The 21,265-nt window shown below is 42.1% G+C and overlaps 1 protein-coding gene across 8 annotated transcripts in view; it reads right to left on the bottom strand.

The window, feature by feature from the left end:
* The window catches only part of ANKS1A (ankyrin repeat and sterile alpha motif domain containing 1A), a 179,091-nt gene that overhangs the window by 104,979 nt on the left and 52,847 nt on the right, over nucleotides 1-21,265 (bottom strand). For 3 of the 8 annotated variants that reach the window (XM_042938509.1, XM_042938507.1, XM_042938511.1), the window contains exons 2-4: nucleotides 4,521-4,601; nucleotides 2,602-2,758; nucleotides 723-785 (exon numbers count right to left, since the gene is read on the bottom strand). In XM_042938509.1, the coding sequence (XP_042794443.1) occupies nucleotides 723-785; nucleotides 2,602-2,758; nucleotides 4,521-4,601 (301 nt within the window). The other 5 variants (XM_042938510.1, XM_042938512.1, XM_042938515.1 and 2 more) reach the window with 4 other exon arrangements.

The raw sequence follows: 21,265 nt of genomic DNA, 5'->3' as shown, positions 1-21,265 counted from the left end.
GGAGGCTCGAGGCCAGTGTCCTGCTTAACCCTGCGACTTCATTTCCTATTTTGGAGCCCTTCCAACAGCCAAGAATGACCAAGCAGCGAGAGAAGCTAATGGCTGGGGAGAAGCAACTGAGGCTTTAAAGTCCCAGGCAGAAATGCACAAACTCAAGGAAACGAGGAAGGAATTGTGATAGCTTTTAAGAGTAAAATGGAGTCACTGTGCCCCTGTCCCCAACATCTCCACTACCAGCTACTGAAAATGAGATTCCACTTCAAAACAAAGAGAGAAAACAGACTGAAATTTTTTTTCATCTAACAAGTACAATTTAATCATTTTCTGTGCTTGTTATAAAGTAAGCTAATGTATTTGACATCTTGTCATTGAATTTTGAATTCATTTTTGAATTTAAATGATTTTAGCAATCACAATGATGAATTATGCATATAATATGGTTCCTTCTTTTTTCCCATTTTGGCCATTTCTAAGCTTTTCAGACATTCCGGGAAAATCACCCAACCTTTCCAGAATTAGCATGGGTTTTAAAAATAAAACCAAAACCCACTGAAGCTGCAATTTCCCATTCCCAGACAAGCCAAAAGCAGATGGGCTGAAGCAGACAAAGTCAGGGAGACGATGAGGAGCCTGAGTGGATAAGAGTGGAAGCCAGAGAGGACCAAAGAGGGGGTGCAGCTTGGAGAAATGATGCAGAGAAATCCTGGCAGCAAAGTACACACCTTGGCATTGATATAAGGGTCAAAGGGGCCGTACTTTTTGAATTCTTTGATCTCAAGAGCATTCTATAAAAAGGAGAGGAAAAGAAAATGTGATGATAAAGTGGATGAAATACGTCAAAGCAATGCCCAGCCCTGAGGGGGCCCAACACAAGAACAACTTGGATGTGCCTTCTGGGTGCTTGGAAAGGAAGTTAATGGGGAAGGCAGCCTTAAGGGCAGAGCACACATCACCCCCTCTTATCCAAGCAACCAACTGGAACCACATTAATGGCTTTTAAATAAATCAATGTGGTACTATGACCTAGATCCATTAGGTCCTTCAAGCTACTGCAGACATCTTGCCCAATCCCTGCCCCACCCACCTGCCTGCCAGATACTCAAAACACCGGGCTGGTGTCCCACCTATCAACGGATACTCCAGGCGGGAGGCAGCTGTGAGCAGGACAAGCTAGCACACTCAAGTGGCTCAAAAATCCAAGCAGCTGTGTTCCAAGGCAAAAGTGAGCAAAGATAGGATTAGAAATGGTTGCCGAAAATTTCTTAAATGAGAAGGACTTTAATGGGTGACTAGATTTTTCAACATTGAGGAATATTAGTTAAAAGCAAACTTCCTTGTAAATTTCCTCCAGATAAGAGAAATTACAATCACTTTAGCCAGGAGGAGTAAAACTGCATTTAGCTTCTAAAGAGGCAATTCTAGAGACAATTTTCATTCCTAATGTTAGAAAACAAACATCCTCATTGATGATCTTAAATTTCTGTTGCTCACCTATCCAGAAAATTCAGCCCAAAGGGGGAAAGGGAAGCTGATGAACAGCTACACACGTGCAATCTCCAAATTGAGAGATTTGGGAGCATCGCTTTAATTTTCTCAAACCTCAGAGTGGAGGTGCCCTTCTCTGAGTCGAAGTCAAGCTCTTAACAGCTCCCTGAGAATATGCAGAGCTTTGCTGATAGATAGGCTTGCAAGAATGATTTCTTATTTTTTGAGGAACAACCCTGATCTAATTCTATAGGTAATTTAACAACCTCCTCTCAGCAAAGTCATTAGGCAAATAGTCCTGAGCTTCCTGAGAGGAGTAGCATCTCTCCCATTCAAGCAACCAGGAAAAGAACCTGCTTCAGTTCAGAGCAGACAGGAAACCAGAATGGCTTGTCACACAGGGAAAGCCCGTCTCCTCTCAAATGGACACACAATGTCACATCCGAACTACAAGAAACGGTATTTTATGAGAGGATTGTCTAGAACTTGCATAATGCAAGTATAATTTTTTTATTTTCTAAGAATGATCTCTGCTTTGTCAAAGCATGGTCACTCTTAAATCCACATTATGGGACCTCATGTAACTAGTTTTCATTCTGTTGAATCACCTCTGACCTCCACTCAGATGTTTTTGTGAGCTCCTTTTTCAGCACCGGCACGAGGCCTTCCACCTCTGCCAGTTCTGATGTAGGTAAAACAGCAGCAAGGTTCACACAGGACTGAAGCACACTCGGCAGACTGCTGTTTACCGGCTAGAGTTGCACTGCCATGTTGATGGCATAAGCACAACTTATAATTAATTAAGCCTGCCAGTTTGGAATGGCCTCGAAACAATTTTGCAGGATTTGCATTATTTCCGATTTTGCACAGGAGGTATTTAGATTTTTATTTTTATAGCACTACACCAAATCTGCACATTCAAACGCGTGTAAAGTACATCCTCCGGGGTATAAGATCCCCCTGATGCATTGGGAGAAGTGGTGCTGGCAGGAGGGGAACCATTTGTGGGGCCTGGAAGAGCTGGTTGCCTGAGCTGTACACACTATGGAACTGAAACAGTGCTGGGGCCAACGTCTGGCTGTAGCTCAATGGAAGAACGCTTCTCTTCCTTCCGACCTGCTCATTGACTCTGGTGTGTGAGGGCCCTTGATGGATGAGCAACCGCACTATCTGGGCATCTCCTTTCCAGGCTGCCAAGTGCAGAGGGTAACAGCCTTTAGAATCGGCCACGTTGGTCAGCGCGTCGTTCCTCAGAAGAACCTCAACCACATCCCTAGAAGGCAAAAATCAACCATGAGTTTGCAGAACCAACAGCTCTTTACATTTGTGCAGCACAAAGCCCTTTCACAGATACTCTCTCACGTGGCTGCCCTCTCTCTACCTGAGCTCATCACCCAGTCTCTTCCTTTTATGCCAGGAGCTACTTGTACAGCTGCTGATACGAGGCTGAAACACCTTCAGCTGAACTACAATGACTCATCACCTCCCCATCTATCTAGGCTTTCTAGACAATCCACCTATACTCCATTATTCTGAAAACATCTGGCCCCATTGTCTAATAAACCTTGCAATGTTTCCTTGTTTGTGATGTTTAAACAGCATTCACGGATAAAATTTACATAAAAGTAGTCGTGCAAGACAAATATCATTATTCACATTATTCAGAGCATTTAGTGATGTGGGAGCTAAAAGCAGGGAGGCAGAGCAGAATTAAAGTTGTTGTGAACATAAGCCAGACACATCTGGTATCATTTGATACGTCAAAGAAGAAGGACTTGGCTTTCTTCTTGGTGACACTGTTAATCAAGCTGATGCAAATGTATAATTACCCCCATGCACACGAGGTCAAAGAAAACCCCCACTGTAAATAACAACGGCATCTGGAGAGAAACTTGGCTAACAAGTTGCAGTCACTTAAGTTCAAGATTCACTTTAATTCAGGTCACCCCACTAGTTATGGGGGCAGGGGGTTCCACAGAGTTACTGTCAGCTTTGTCTAAGATAGCTACAGAAAAGACATAATGATCACGTTCAATATACTTTAGAGAAGTGTAACGTACAAGGGAACAATCATCACCTGTTTTTGGCACATCAGAGTCAATTAGGCTGGGCCAAATATCACACAGGTGTTACAGAATACCTCAAGGTGGTGAGGGCCCTGCTCCTTGCTCAGCAAAATCTAAAATGGTTCCAATAATCCCTCCTCATAAAAACTGAACCTCTACTTCTTATCTCCTGGAGTATGAAGCCTCAGACTCTCTATAACACCCTCTGTTCTGTTACACTTTGGTTTCCTTTCTTCCACATCCTGGCCAATCTACTCACTGCATCCACTACTGTGCCCGCCCCGGGGCTGAGCCGTCACATTCTCTCTCACTTGAAAGGCAGTGCCCTCTGGGAAAGGCTGCCAAACCATTTGAACCTATGTCATCTTCTCTCAGACTCCCCCTGAAGCACAGCTTCTCCATAAAACCTGCTGCACAAACCCTCCCCTCAACAACTACTACCAATACCTAAGAGAATTAAATAGGCCATATGGTTTATGTATCTTTCCCCTTAAGAATGGTTCCTGTTGTCTACCAGGCCTACTTTATGAGGCAAGAATGGCAGGCAAGAAGACAGAGTAAATAAATAACTAACTCCTTTAACAGAAGGGACCAGCCAATCTATTTTCAGTTTACAAAGGTACTGGCTACCTAACAGATTACCCAGCCCCTTTATGACCTGGCTGCCCCAAATGTGACCCTCATATTCAGGTCATTGTGTGGGACTGCACCATTTCAAAACAGAAAAGGACAAAGAGAAGAAAAAGGTAAAACTTAACCTTTGGTTGGAGTTTTTTGGGGGTGGAGTAGAGAAGGGTGCCTAAATTATACACTGAAGAGAGACTTGGGAATTCTGGATATACTAAATTTAGTTTGTTTTTCCCTGTTCCTCAACACTACGGCTTAGTGATCCTTTATAGGAATCAAAAAAGACAATCCGAAAGCCTGGGTTCTGAAGGGTCGGGTAGGAATGTAGCAAAAAATACTTACTTATGGCCATTCAAAGCAGCATGGTGTAGAGGTGTGTACCCAGTGCTGTCAACACAGTTCACGTTTGGCCCCCTCCAGATGCTATAGAGGAAGTAAAGGAAAAAAAAAAAAGTTTAGAGCCAGCTAGCTACTTAGAAAATAATTCTCTGCGGTGTTTAACCAAACTAGTTACAGTCACATGATTCCCAATAAAGGACAGAGGCTATTTACGACAGAAGTGCACAGCACTGAGGAAACACAATCATTTGCGGAGTCAGGTGTCAAGACAACAGTGTCATCATTTAAGAGCTTGCTCTTCTGTACCCTTCTCATCGTTTTTACTTTTATTATTTTTTAAAATTGAATCCATTTTCTCTTCTGGCATATGTTTGAACTCTGCTCTATGATAAGTCATTTCTGCTCTATGATAAGTCATTGAAGTGTTACTTTTTTTTTTTGAAGTAAACTCTATTCCCAACATGGGGCTTGAACACACAACCCCAAGAGCAAGAGTCTCATGCTCTACCGACTAAGCCAGCCAGGTGCCCCATGTACCCTTCTCACGTTTAACTACATTATTCACACAGTCTGGGAATCATGCCTCTGAATACTTCCAGGATTGTAAGAACAGTTCATTAAAAGGCCATCAAAAATATCACTGAACCAACCATTCAGCCAGTCAGAGGTACTGGACACCCACCTCTAAGCTGGTGACTGAAAACTCAAGACAGACTCAACACAGACCTACGGATAATCCAGATGAATTAACCAGCAAGAACCAAGATGAAAGAACCCACATTAATAAAAGCACCAGGACACATGTGTTAAGATGCAAGAGACAACTGGTCTTTCCTTTGTGAAGGTCTTATTGCTAAAAAGAAGAATAACAACAAAATCTGTAATGTGAATGCCTTATTGAATCAGAAATACTGCACTAGGAAGGCTGCAATGTCATCTTACTTAATCCTCAAAGCCTTAATTCGTACTTCTGTTTCACACCTTACTCCACTGGCCAGAGCTACTAAAATAATATTAAGTAGCAGAGGGCTGCCTTGTTTTGTCCTTGCTTTTAATGAGAATGCCTCTATCGTTGGTAGTTTGTATGAGGTAAACACTCTAACATGTAAAGGAAGTATCTTATTTTTTTTTCCTTCTAAAAATGTTATTAAAAATAGTTGTTTAGGGCCACCTGGCTGGCTCAGTTGGTGGAGCATGCAGCTCTTGATCTCGGGGTTGTGAGTTCGAGACCTATGTTGGGTGCAGAGATTACTTTAAAAAAAAATTTTTTTTTTTTAAATAACTGTTTAATTTAAATGCATTTTCTGCATCGGTGAAAATAATCAGTTTTTCACATTTAACCAACTAATATGCTATTATCAATATGTTTCCTAATAATGAGCCTTTCTTTCATTTCTGCAATAAAACTTACTTGGCCATTATCCATTATGTCCATCTTAGTGAACTGTACTTAAGAGTATCTACTTGAGAGTATTTTACTTAGGATTTTCACAACTGCATGCATAAATGAGGGTGATCTAAAGTTTCTGCTTTTTGTGTTATTCCTACTAGATGGGACAGGTGTTAGGCTTGGCTCACAGATCAGCTGGGCAGCTATCTACCCACTTCTGTATTTAGGAATCACTGGCATAGAGCACTAAAATGATAAAGAATCACCAGTAAAACCATCTGGGCCCAAAGACTTTATGCTCAGATGTTGGAGGCTGCATTACTTATAACAATAAAATTTTGGAAATAGCCCAACAGTCCATCAATAGAGAAATGATTATGATGAAGAACTACAGTACAGAGTAGAACACCATATTTATATGCTTATATTGCTATGTAATAAGAAAAGAGATGAGGGGTGCCTGGGTGGCTCAGTCGGTTAAGTGTCTGACTTCAGCTCAGGTCATGATCTCACAGTTCGTGAGTTCAAGCCCCACGTTGGGCTCTGTGCTGACAGCTCAGAGCCTGGAGCCTGCTTCGGGTTCTGTGTCTCCCTCTCTCTCTGACCCTCCCCTGCTCATGCTCTGTCTCTCTCTGTCTCAAAAATAAATAAAACATTAAAAAAAAATTAAAAAAAAAAAAAGAAAAGAGATGATAGTATAATGTTAAAGACAGAAAAAGAAACAAAGTGGTTAATACTGTATAGAAAGAATCTATAAGGGAAACTAATCAGGATAGTGGATTCAATGCATAAGTTTACTCCATCTCCTGTCTAAAGTTCTATGAAGTACAGAAACAAGTCCTACCCTACACCACAGATGGGTAATAGACAAACAGAGTCAGACAAGAACATAAGAAAAGATTCATCAAGTAACTGACAATGTTGAGAATTCCTAAAAAGCAGAAATCAGACAAGGTCAGCTCTACAGAGGCACAGCCTGGAAGAATGAAATTAAAATAATCACACACTGGGGTGTCTGGCTGGCTTGGTCAGGGGAGCATGCGACCCTTGATCTTGGGGCTGTGAGTTCAAGCCCCACACTGGGTGCAGAGATTACTTAAAAATAAAATTTTTTGAAATAAAAGAAAGTAAAATAAACATACACTACTTTTCGCCAATCAGACTGACAAAAATGAAAACAAAGTGTTTATAAAGATCAGGAAAACAAGCACTCTTCTATACCACTGGTATGAGTTTGAATTGGTGAATTCCTTCGGGAAGACAATTGGCAGGATCCACCAAACCAAAAATAGGCATTCACTTTGAGCCAGCATTTCCACTTCCTGGCAACCATTCAACAGAAACACTTGTACACATGCACAAAGACACATGCTTGTACTGGACTCTGCTTCACCACCAGAGTGAAAACTAAAAACTTCATGTCCATCAGTAGGTGGGCAGTTAAATCTCAGGTGTGCCCATACAAAGAATTATATAACCATTAACAGTAACAACAAAGGAAAGAAAGCAAGTTGGACCTAAGTGTCCTCACATGGAAAGATTTCCCAAGATACACTGTGTTAGGGGAATGTGAAAAAAAAGAAGGCATCGTGTAGTATACAAAACATGAGCCCCTGTGTTAGCAATGTGTATGTACACGCACACACGATGGATGGTGATGTGAAGAGGGCTCCCCAAGTGTTGACAGTGGTTCCCTCTGGGAAAGGAAATGTGTGCTGGGGGAACCTACGGGTGATGAGGAGGGACTCTCACATTCTGCTCTGTATTCTACCACACTATTTAAAACCCAATGAGAATGCATTCATGTATTTTTATAATAATTTCTTAAAAGAAAGAGGGGAAAGAATCTATGCATAGGGAAAAGAAAACCAAGAAAAATATCCAACTGTTAATAATAAACAGTTGAACATATGTGATCTGGGCCGCTTGAATGGGCATGTCTATATTAGGTTTAAAGCCTTGAGATACATTTTCAGTGAAAAGAGAAGATACACATGCTTTGATATCTAAGTTATTTGTTCGTTGTCAGTTAAAGATGCTGTGACAAGGTCAGGAGCCTGAGGTACTTCCTGGTAACCCCCATCCTCCATTAAACTTGGATTCCTACAGGAACTTCCAAACAAAGAGTTAAAAGGAACCATACCTCTTTGTCACCCATGTACGATAACCTTATTTTCTAAACCAAAAAGTGTATGCCTATGCCTGACAACGGTGAGGACGGCAGTAAATGAAATGGGTCTGGAAAACCTAAGAGGTATGGTTTTCATACTTATTTTCAAACTGACCCACCAGACAACACATCATCATTCCATTAAAACACAGGTGACACCTAAGAATCAAAAAACAACTTGTTTGCCCCAAATCAGTGGCAGATCCACAACTCCCATTTATAGAGTTCTTGCCATTTGGCCAAACAAGGACTTGACGATCTAACTGGGATGACAGGATGAGATAAAGATGCATCAGTACAAGGCTGGAATAATAATCTGACAGCAAGACGACCAGAATAAAGCAACAGGGCTGGAAAAAAGAAAATACCAATAATGGGCCACGCAGTCAGGAGCACAGGTTTGTCAGCTCCTCAGACCCCCTCAGGAATGTGCCAGCTCATCAACGATTTCAATCCAGGTCCTGAAGTGACCTGAGAACTAAGCTTTAAACTGCCCTTGCTTTAAAAAAAAAGTTTTTTTGAATATTTATTTTTGAAGGAGAGAGAGACAGAGTGTGAGCAGGGGGGAGGCAGAGAGAAAGGGAGACACAGAATCCAAAGTGGGCTCCAGGCTCTGAGCTGTCAGCACAGAGCCCGACGTGGGGCTCAAACTCACAAACTGTGAGATCATGACCTGAGCCGAGGTCAGACGCTTAACTAACTGAGCCACCCGGGTGCCCCAAAACTGCCCTCCCTTTTAACAAAAAAGGCAGGACTGAGCATGCTCTTTCTCTTTCTAACTTTTACCTCTATGTCTCTGGTTTAGAGGTGATTAAGCTTGGGTGCCCTATACTAGCACTAGAACTCCCTCAACACAATTTAAGAAGACAAGGAAGAAAGGTAAGGACTTTCCTGCATTCAGCGGCAACATTTCCAACTAGTAAGGTCTTCCGCCCCTCCCCTGCTTTTTCTCTAACTAGCATTTTGTCTAAATGCCCATCTAGAAATCTGAGGAGATGGGGGCTATATTAAATAAAAACTAAATGAAAACAGAGAACTGTAATCTCTCTGCTTAGAATTTTAGCTTCAAACAGGATGGTAACATCCCCCTCCACCCAAGTGTCTTCCTTTTTGGCAGCCCAAGAAAAGAGCTATTTACAATCTGGGTCTTCCTCTCTATCACAGCTGTCCTGTTAGGTTTTTCTAAGACATTAAGTACCAAAGGGCTGCTCACCAACAAACAAAGGCAAAATAAAACACGCCAAGAAAACCAGAGGGGGCGAAAAACGGTCCAGGAGATTCTTAAAGTTTAACCTGTATAGATCGTACAGAAATGCAATGGCTGCCTTCGACTCGTAGAACAAACCATCGCAGTATCCTTGATGAGTCTTAGGGGAGTCCTAGCAATCCTGCATGAAGCAACTGCACAACCCAGGTGAAAAGCTGAGGCTCCATAGTTAGCCCACCTAAGTTATTCAAAACTTGCCTCTACCACTGCCAGTTGCATGACAAGTCACTTAATCCTCCAGATCTTTCTCTGCATCTGTAAATTCTACTGTGATAGGCTCCTCAGGGCTTAAATGGCTCATGGAAACTAGACCTAAACTGGTTTGAACCAGTTTAATTGCATTAGGGTTGAGAAGCCTAAGACGTGTCACAGCAACCCAACCACATGGACATGATGCCAGAGCACAGCAAGCCTTGCCTTCTGTGACTCAGAAACACCCAAATTGGAGATGGCATCTCAAGGCATTGGAAGGGCGCCTGGCTGGCTCAGTCCGAAGAGCATGAGACTCTTGATCTCAGGGGTTGAGAGTTTGAGCCCCATGTTGGCTGCAGAGATTAACCAATTAAATAAATATATTTTTTAAAGTAACGATATTGGAGAGGGCAAGAAAGAATATGACTGATGAGGACCTGTGGCTTTTGAATCCCACCTCAAATGCCTCTCTCCATTCATTTAAAAACTGACTATACACTGATCCATGGCAGGTGGCATGCTGGATCTAGAGGTAGTGATGAAGACGAATAGGCCAGCCATACAGACACAGCCTACTCTATACAGTGAGGCAGGTGCTGACTGAGGGTCTGCTCGCAGGGCTATTTGGGCATGTATTCAACAGCTAAGTTAAGTGTGCCCCCTACATGCCAGGCACTGTTCCAGGGCCTGGAAATGCAAATGAGAAAAGACAAAGTCTCTGCCTTCATGGACCCAGAACTCTAGAGGGAGGGAGAGTGAGCAAATAAATAAATAGAAATATGGTGGCAGGTAATGGTAAGTGCCATAAAGAAACAAAGGAAGCAGATCAGGCACTCTTGAGACTCAGGAAATACCTCTCTAAGCAGGTGACCTTGGAGAAGAGATCTGAATTCAGGGAAGGAAGGAGGGGCCTGGATGTCTGAGGGGGACAGGTAGAGAGAGCATCAAATGCAAACAGCCTGAGAAGGAGCATGTTTGACATGTGGCTGGAGAGCAAGGAGCAGGGGGCTCTACGTCCAGGGAACAGGCTTACAAAGGCCTCAGGTACGCTGCGTCCACTAAGCATCTACTATATGTCAGGCTCTGGTGAAAGATACAACGTCCACACTGAAGGAGAGGGGGAGCACTTTCAAAGCAAGAGGCAGGGACAGAGACTCTGAAGTCCAAACCATCATGACCAGACACTAAGTCTCTAAAAGATGAATCTGGATTAAAAGATCCATCAACGACACCCACAATTAAATCTACATATCACTCTTCAGACCTAGCAAAACTCAGGCAAAAACCTGAGGTAAAATTGCTGAAGTTTCTGTGAAATCAAATAAGAACAGCAGAAAATACACAGAGACGCTTATTCTGTCCAGCACGGTAAGGCGCCCAGTTCAAATGTGCCCTGATCCATAACACCTTTCGTGGCTCTACTGGCTCATATTAATCTCTAATCTCACCCACCTCAGATTTTCCAGATCATCTATGGCACCTTCACCACAGCATTTATCACATTTGACCTTGAACCACAGTGAATTTTTTACGCTGCTCATTCACACCACGTATTTTAAGTTCTTTGGGGAAATCCCTTGTGTTTCCAAGAGCACAGCAGTATGCAAGGAACTGGCTTAGGGCCACCAGCTTGCAACTTCTAACACTGGGTTTTTACCAACCTGCAGTAGGTCTTTATGCACGAACAGAGTCGCTACACCTGTATCCTTTAAAAATGGCAATCTCTTGAAGGGACATATAAGAATACTGCATTTGAGATGTCTGTCTATAAAACACAGGAACAGAAGAACCGTAAGTTAGAACCAAAGTGCCCAGCCCACTTTCATCTGTGACTATTCTATGGGATCAGATCTCAGGACTGAAGGATATCCTAAAGTGGCTCTGTGCTGGCAGTAAGCTTGCTTCATGTGGTTGTCCAGCCACTTAACTGCTTCCTTCAGACAGACAAGCAACGGCAGGCATCTCAGTGGGCCGGCAGAGTGTCCAATCCAGTTCGATTCAATTAACGTTTATGCACTACCTTCCATATACCATGGTGCTACACAGTCTCCACCCTACAGTGGGGAAGTCAGGCAAGTAAACAAATGACAACACAGAACAGTGTGTGACATTCTGAGAAGGAAGTATGCCTAGGGTAGCTTAGAGGGAAATGGAAATAAGGGTGGTTTTGCAGAAGAGGAGATACTTGAGCAGAGCCTTAAAGCTTAGAAGGAATCAGCCGGACAGAAGAAACAAAGAGGCAACACCCAAACTCAAGGTCTTTCAAGTAGTCCCAGCAAACGGCCAATGCACGTACTGTGAGTGGCTGGAGCTCCAAAGTGAAAGAATGGTGGCTGCGAGCATGGAGAGGTGGGCCGAGCCAAACTATGAAGGGTCTTGGAAACTACCAAACTCTGAGTGGGGGGTAATCAGATGTAGGTTTTAGAGAAATCCTTCTGTTGACAGCCGGGAGATGGGAACGTAGATGGCTAATTTGCTATTCATCATGCTGTTGCGAGGGCCTGATATATTTCAGAATTGGGGGGGGAAACATCACTTTGCCAGGCAGTTGTGTAGATGATGGAGTGGAAGTGGTGTGTGACTAGGTCCACGGAGCCCGGCTGGAAGTCAGCAATTCAAGCATGCAGTGAGGACCCGAATGAAGGCAGTCGTAAAGACAGAGAGAAAAGGACAGATTCAAGAGAAAACAGAAAGGATCTGGTGACTAAATCAGAGTAGGGGCACAGGGTGAGTGAGAAGCGAAAAATTCAATACACAATGAGAGTAAATTCAGGGGGAAAACCAGGGCTGCTCTGCTTTGTGAATGGGATGTTGTGAGGTAGAGGAGAAAACGAGGGGAAGGGGAGAAAGTTTTGTTTTGGTTTAGTTAAGGCTGAAACGAATTTGGACTCCCCCATGCAGATAGATGTCCAGTCAGTAGGTGGGTAGCAGGGTCCGGAATACCGTGGTTACATGGTCAGTTTAAAATGATAATTTTCAAGTGTTTACATGCATGTTCCCCATATTTGACCCTTACAACCATATTTATGGAGTAGAAAAGTACATATTATTGTTTTCGTCTTATAGGTAAGAAAACTGAATTTCAGATGATTTACTGCTTATCATACAGCTAATTAATGTGGCACTGAAACAAAATCCCACCTCTGACTGCTACTGCATGTTTTTTTTTAGTTTCTCCAGGATCTTGAACTTGACTGTTGAGAGAAAACAACTTTGGGCTATATGGGTCTCCTCCTGTATTAATTCTCAGGAGGTCAAAGACTCTCAGAGCAGCACCAAGTCAGGAAAGGGCCTTCTCCATCACTGACTATAAAGAGAGAGCAATGGCAATGAACATGAAGGGTAAGAGAGGTTCTGAGCAATCTTCCAACCAATTTTATTAAATCATTAAGGTGTAAACAACAGTTTGTCTCAGCCTTTTTTTGCCAAAGGCCTTCACTGTTTTTCTCTTTTAGTTATCCTTGCAAAGGCAGATTTATCGTTGAACTTCAGCAAGGGCTGGCAGTTTTCCAACACAAGGAAGCACTATCCAAAGTCAGTCTAATTTTAAAAAGATTTCATCTTACTCAAACAAATTTGACACATCCTTACTAAAATGCTTTCTACATATTTAACTGTTGAGGTTTAAAAGAAGAGATAACAAGGAGCCCATGAAACCATCCCCGTTGCCAAAGAAGCTTGTGATCTTCGGAGAAAGACAAAACTTACCAACATAAAACAATTAGACACAAAACCATCCAAAACAGTGCAAACCCCCCTAAAATCAAGTTAACTGGGAAAAACTGAACATGTGTTTTACTTCTGCTCATTCCTGATCCCTATCAAAATGCAAGTGAATACAAACAGGAGAAAGAGAACAGTAAACATAAATATGAACATTTTTTGGAAGATGAAAAGTAGGTAAGTTAGCAGAACTGAGAAAGTGAATCCCATGGCCATAAAAAGAGATGCCTTTTCTGCCTTCACACATACACACCCTGGGAAGGCTCAGGGATTAGAGGTACCAGGTGGCACACGAGGCTAGGGATAAGGAGGGGTTGCAAACAAGAACTTGATACAAATTCTGTTTATAAAGAGGCATCAGACCACCAAATCTCTAGTCACATCCAGGGCAGCCAGTAGACGATTACACCTGTACCCAGGCAGGAGAAGGTATATTTATTCTGTGAAGAAGCTGGACGGGCTCCAGACTGGGGGAACCTCAGGAACAATAAAAGGCAGAGAGAAGCACTGTACTGAAAACAGAAGCCCTAAAAGGAAGTCTACATCCTGAAGGACGGGATCTCAGCTCTGCTCCCAGAATGCTGGCAGCCCCACCCCCAACCCCCAAATAGAAGGTTGGAAGATTCTTTCCTGCAGAAACCAAATGATTCCACAGAAAAGTTCAATAGATGCAGACTTTTGGGGATTCCCCATCAAACCAGGTAGGTTCCTGCGCAATCATCCTATGATATAAAACCCATCCTTGCCAAGTTCTTCCCACCTCTATACAGACCATCCAATTTGCTTCTTAGTGTCTTGCTCTTAATTGAAAATGACAACCAAAGACGAGCACACATTTGATCGAGGAAGGTGTTCAACATGAAACGACACAGCACAAAACAAACCGAATAAAGGGACTCAAAGGAACAGAAACTGAAAACCAAATAAAATCTCAACCCAAAACAACAATAACAAACTATGATCACACAAAAACAGGATTAAGAAAAAAAACCTGCAACAATTAGTGAAAAGTTTTTGGAAATTAAAAAGTGATAGTAGAAATAAAAACATAATTAAAGAGCTAGAACATAAATTTGAGTAAACTTCATATAAAGTGTAACCAAGGAAAAAGATGGGAAATACAAGAGAAAGGATAAGAAAATTAGAGGACCAAGAGTTCCAGAGAAAAGAGAGAAAGCAGAGAGGAGAATATTATCAAAGAAACTATGTAAGAGATTTTCCTAGAACTGAAGGATTTGAACCTCCAGTTGAAAGAGTCCATCCTATGTTCAGAACAATGAACAATTTTTAAAAAGACCCATCCCCAAGGCACAATGAAATTTCAGAATACATTTCAGAAGTCATGGGATAAAGAGAACACATTTTCCAGGGACAAAAACCAGTTTGCATATAAAGGACTGAGTGGCATCAGAATTTTCAATAGCATCTCTGGAAGCTGTAAGACAAAAGAGCAATGCTCTCAAAATTCTGAGGCAAAATGATTTCCCACCTAAGATTCTATAGCAGACAAATTATCAGTCAAGTATGAAAAGAGAATAAAGATATTTTTAGACATGCAGGGTCTCAAATTTTACCTCCCACACACCCTTTTATCAGGAAGTGACTGGAGGATATGCTCTACCAAATAAATGAGCAAACCAAGAAGAGGGAGATAGGCATCCAGGAAACAGGGCCAAAAAAAGGGAAAGGGAATCAGCCAAGCAGCAAGCCTTGAGTGCGGCTGGAGGACACAGGGCTCCAGGGGCGTGTCTGTGGGAGAAAATGAAACTGACAAGACCAATTGATGGGTCTGCCTGGGATGTGGAAAATAACATTAAAGGATTTAAAAAGCATGGTTGTAGTTTGGAAATTAAGAGTCAGCTGGGCAGAGGAAACTCTGAAAACCAACAAGAGAGGCAGTTAATGAACCGTATAAGAAAAAAAAAAAGATTTTAGTATATTAATTGGGCTAGTAGGTGAATACTACTGGCCGCCAAAATAATACAAACATAAACATTAGGTACTGATGTAACTAAAAATTGTGATCTGAAGGATGAAGAAAGAGGTAGTGGATTGACATTGGACAAGAAAGCTAAAAACTCTTCATAACAGACTGATAGAGGATGGCTAAAACTTAAAAAAAAAAAAACAAGAAACAACAGCATAAAGCATAATAATCTGAAATATGGATGAAATACCTACAGAGAGCTAAAAGCTGGAAACGTTTGCTTTCTCAGAAAGGAACTCAGGTTCCTTCTGGGAAGAATGTCAGAAACGATTGTGACACTACATGACAGGCTGGATGAGTCCCTGTCAACTATGAAATGTATAATTTTGGTAACCTTGGCTTTTTGTGGCCATGTGTTTGTGTTTCAAGCATGATGAGAGGCAGTGACTTTGAAGGGTTTATTCCATCATGAGAGGGAAACACGAGCAGAAAGGCAATGCTCCATTTTAACTTCACAGGTGACACAACTCACACAATGAACTCGGAAGGATGGCCTCCTTGTTCCTCAAAGCCAACAAAGAGGGCTCCCCTGCCTTCTGCCAAGGACAATGGTTTCAGAATAGACATATTGGTTACATCCAGTGTTGCTGTCTACAGCATCCTATTCTAGGCCCTTCTGTTTCTAGTCGGTAACTGGAACGAACACACCCAATACCACACACACGTAAGTCCACAAGTTGTTGGAGAACAGGGAAACTGTGAAACCCAGTACATTCACTGAATGACTATGAATGTTCAAGGTCATTGCTATCTGAGGCAAGCCTGGCACTGCGTCCCCACCAAGGCCTACAGCAGGGAGGGGAATGTGAACAGCAGCATGGGGAGCACACAGTGAAACTGTTGTTTCACTACGGACATGGACATGACAACCTAGGAGGAACGCTGCCATGAAGTGAAAGTCACTACAGGAGTACTCTGCTGCTAGAATATATTCATGAGGGTTGATGTAGAAATCAAGTTTTCATAAGCCATATTTCCCCCATGGTTTACACTATTACTTCGGGGGCCCTTATCTTTTATTCAATTCAATTTACCTTGGCATGGCTTCTTAACACTGTTTCTGTTCTACAGCTGAAAAAACAAAAAACAAACAAAAAAAAACAAACAAAAAAAAAAACAAAAGGCACAGAACTGCTGAACTGCATGAAAATGACCTCCAGAGTTCAAGATTCTGATTCGACTTTAGTGAGTCATTCAATGCATGCACTCGTCGAGCAAAACAAACAGTTGTCACACTGCATGCTCCACGACAGCAGGGACTGTGCTTGTCTCATGCCACCTTCCCAAGTGGCAGTTACACAGTACCAGGCACCCAGAGAGAAGAAAGGAAGAGGCCACTGTTCTACTCTAGTACCTTACAATAAATAAGACCAAGTCTCTGCTCTGAATAACTTCAGAGACACAGAAACAAAAAATTATAATGCAATTTCATATGTGCTATAAAAGAACTGTGCAAAAGCTAAGGGAACACGGAGGAAGGCCTGGATGAATGGCATTTCCATTAGCAAGAAAAGGGATGAAAGGGCTTTGTAAACAGCAGGCAGAATGTGAGATCACACTGCAGCCAAGGTGATGTAAAAGCAGACACTTCCCAGTTTTCTGCATTCTTCACCCAGGGTCTCTTTCCTAGAAGACTAGGCTCCTTCCTGCCTCTTCCCAACCCCCATTTCCAATTTACCTCTTCAATTCCGATCAGCTTGAGCAAAGCTCTCCTCCTCCGGAACGTCTTCCTTTCGTTTGCAGGCCAAGCAACTGGCTCTTCATGAGCTACTTAGAGAGCTTCTTTTACTTTGCCTTCATTACAATGTTTCACTTTAGAGTTCTGTATCTGCCACTATTTGAGTCTTTCTCACTAGAATACAAACAACCATGTTTACCACTGTATGCTCACTGCCAAGAAAGAGCTGTACCTGGCACACGCTGAAAGCTCAAAGAGTAAGAGAAATCTACACCTAAAGTAATGAGGGAGCCTAGCTACTCAAAGAAAGGTATGGTAATTTTTAGATTAGAGAACTCAAATATCCTTTGCCAAGTTATTTCTTGGGTAAAAAAAACACTGCACAAATTTTACTAAATATACGTGCACACTCATTCCACCCTAAGATGACATGTTACCCTAGAAAGAAAAAACACTGTTTCTTCTCTTGTTTAGTGTGTGTGTGTGTGTGTGTGTGTGTGTGTGTGTGTGTGTGTGAAGAAGTGCTTATAAGAATGATGTGCTCCCTGGCTTGTCAAAGTCCAGAGGTTTAACTGGGCTGAGGGAGGAAGGCCAGGTACCTTCCTCAGTCACGTTTGCAGACAAAGATGCCTTCGCCTTAGGGAAACCATAAATCCAGACTTTGAGACCCCTTTCTTGGAATTTTGACTCTGAAAGGCCTGGAAATAACAGCTAACATTAAATGTTTACTAGGGCACCTGTGTGGCTCAGCTGGTTGAGCGTGTGACTCTCAATTTTGGCTCAGGTCATGATCTCAGGGTCATGGGATTGAGCCCAGTGTTGGGCTCTGGCTCTGCACTGAGCATGGAGCCTGCTTGGGATTCTCTCTCCATCTCCGCCCCCTCCCCTGATTACCTGCTCGCTCTCTCTCTCTCTCTCTCTCTCTCTCTCTCAGAATAAATAAACATTAAAAAAAAATGTTTACCATGAGCTAAGTATACTTTAATTAAAGTGGATTAAAAAACCCACTGATCACTTCTCACCAGAACCCTAAAAGGGAACCCAGGAAACTGACAAGTACACAGGTAAATAATTTACCCAGGGGTATAGAGCTGGGAATGAGCGACACTGGGTTTTAACTCCAAAATCTCAACCAATGTGCTATATACAACTTCTTGAAACACACTCTCTCCTTACTGTTTTTCTCATTCCTGAATAAGAGGACTCCCCCATAGCTCATCTTCTCTCATTTCCGCCCTGTTTCACATTCCCCACTCCTTGTTCATTCTGTCTTGCTCTTTTTCTTTCTTCCCAAGGTCATAGGAAACCAATAAAGACGACTGAGAGAGAGGCACTATGTTCTAGCTGGGAAATGGGTCCCAGAGGGATAGGAGTAGAAGTAGTTAACTGAAAGACTCCCATTAACATTTCCAGAAATCCAATTAGTGACAAACTTCATTACTTAAGGTAACTATTGAAAGTATTGACATTATAATGAAAGATACAAATTAACTAAATTCATTAATCTTAAGGTATTCAACATGATTATTTTGTTGTTTTAAGCAAATTAAAATGACAAGTTCAATATAGAAATAATATATGCAAAAGGGATGAACACCTCAAATAAAATTTATTATCAGATTTCAGTTCCTACAAACCTCACATATATTTCCTAAATGCCCCAAGCACCACAGACAAAATTAGTATCGTGAATGTGGCTAATAGTGGAGGCTTGAATGTCAAGGATCCCAATTTGTTCACACATGCAACTGACCAAATGCATAAATCCTGGACTTGCCACGTATTAGCTACAAACTCTCCAGTAAATCACCTAACGTCTACGTAAAGTGGAGATGTCACTTGCCCTATCTCTAACCTTGAGATGGCTATTTTATGGAATAAATGGGATAATTAATGTATGTGAAAACTGTAAACTGGAATCTAAAATATAACGGCTTGGTATCAATATCTAAAGTGAGGCAAGGCATTCCAAACAATGAAAACAGTCAGTATAGACGTGCTGACATGAAGAAACATGCAAGATATATTAAGTAGAAAATGCACCTGTATAACAGGATGTAGAGTATGATCTCATTTCGGTTACAATGGTGTATTTTTCTAAGCCTATACTCATATATGGAAGGCTACATACCAAACTGTTAAGACTGACGAGTTCTGGGGGTGAGGCACGCATTACTTTAGTAATAAAACACAAATACACACACACACACACACACACACACACACACACACACACACACTGACAAAGACACTCTCCTTGACTAAACTTTACTCAGGTTCCTCTGAGCACTCTTTTTTCTTTTTTTTAATAGTCATTCTATCTTATTTTATTTTGTAATTTTACAGAGAGAGAGAGAGAGAGAGAGAGAGAGAGAGAGAGAGAGAGAACACACACACATGCGCACAAACAGGGGAGAGCGGCAGAGGAAGAGACAAAGAATCTTATGCAGACTCCATGCTCAGTGCAGAACCCAATGCAGGGCTCAATCCACGACCCTGGGATCATGACCTAAGCTAAAATCAAGAGTCAGACTCTCAACGGACTGAGCCGCCCAGGCGCCCCATGAGCACTCTTTCAATTATGCCTGGTGGTCCCCATTCCATCTTTGGCCTGCGCAGCCAAGTTTTAACAAGAATCCTGTTAAGTAGGTTTAGCAAGAACCGCACGTCCCCCCCCCCCCCCATCTGATAAAGTTCTTCATCCCCCACCTTTGGTATCTAAGTCCTTGGCCTGCCTTTAATGAAAATCCTGTTTGGTCAGTTCAGCAAGAATCCCCCTACTCTGTTGTCTCCTCTTAATTTTTCATCCCCTAAGCCCTCACCATGCTCCTTGGTTATAAACCCCCACTTGTCCTTGTTGTATTTGGAGGTGAGCCTCATCTCTCTCCCCTTGCAGTGGTCTTAAAGTCTTCCTTACTGTTTTAACAACAGTCAGAACAACTTTTATAACAGACACATCTACTTTTTTCTTTTTTTTTTAAGTGAAGCCAGATCTAACCCAGGAACACGGGCTTCCATTTATGAGATTCTTTTTTTTTTTTTAATGTTTATTTATTTTTGGAAGAGAGAACATGCACATGCCTGCAAGCGGGGGAGGGGCACAGAGTGGGGGACAGAGGATTCAAAGCAGGCTCTGCGCCAATAGCAACGAGCCGCATGTGGGGCTTGAACTCATAAACCGGGGCTTGACCATGACCTGAGCCGAGCCGAAGTCAGACACTCAACCGACTGAGCCACCCAGGCGCCCCCGTTTATGAGAGCTCTTAAGAAGGAGTATGGACAAAATTTATTTCTGGATTTGGTCTCCTTTTTAAAAAACCTCTTGTGGTCTTTGATTTTTCCAGCCTCTGGAGGATGAAAATCAATTATTCCCATTTGCTTCTGAATGGAGCTCTTCAATTACAGACGCTAAGAACAAGCTTGCTTGAATGAGGGCAGTACCAGTCCCCAGGGGAGGGGACCAGATGGGTCAGTGATTTCAAAGTCTAGTGCATTTTAGAAGATGTTGTAGGAATTGCACATAATGGGTATGTACCTTTAGTTTAAGTGATGGTGAGGTTAAGGGAGGTGAGTAAGTCAACAGGGGGTTACCAAATCCCAGATATTCTACATCCTAAAACAGTTCACAAATTTGTCTCTTTCTCTCCATTTCCAAAGTCACTGCCCTACTTCTGAAATAACCTCCAAGATTATCTTGATTACCTTAAGTCTCTTCCTTCATCGACAAAAGACAAAAAACACTCTCTATAACGTTGTCACTATTAACTTTCTAAAATACATATACAAGCGGGTATACCTTCCAAAGAGCTTTGGGTAACTCTTGCCTATAGGAAAAACTTCCTGCCTCTGCCATGCAGTAAGAATCTTCCCAAGCTATCCCAGTTACCTTTCTGGCTCCACTACCCTCCACACTCTCGTACACACCCTGGGCACCAGACATGTGCCTCCTGTCTTTGTACTTGGTATTCTCTCTGTTTCATCCTATTTTAATCTCTGTGAAATCTCAAACATCCTTCAAAGCCCCAATCAAATGCCACCCTGCTTTTCAGGTGGTATTAACTTTATCCACATCTTTTCTTTATAGTCCTCTACTTACAGCATTACAATACTCTGGTTGTTGTTTTTTTTTTTTTTTAATTTGCTTACATTACAATACTCTTTTTTTTTATTTGCTTTATTTCCTTCATCAAAAAAACAAACTCTTCAAGGGCAAGGGCCTTGTTTTATTCCTCTCTCGTTCTCCAGTGCCTAAAACCATCATTTCCGAAACCTTTACTTGAGAGATGAGGAAACTAAGCCATACTGAGGAGAAGAGATAGCTAGTGAACAGCTGAACCAGAC

Source organism: Panthera leo, chromosome B2, assembly GCF_018350215.1.
Source record: "Panthera leo isolate Ple1 chromosome B2, P.leo_Ple1_pat1.1, whole genome shotgun sequence".
Lineage (NCBI taxonomy): Eukaryota > Metazoa > Chordata > Mammalia > Carnivora > Felidae > Panthera > Panthera leo.
Note: the sequence above shows the minus strand (reverse complement) of the source record. Positions and strands in the feature narration are given on the sequence as shown.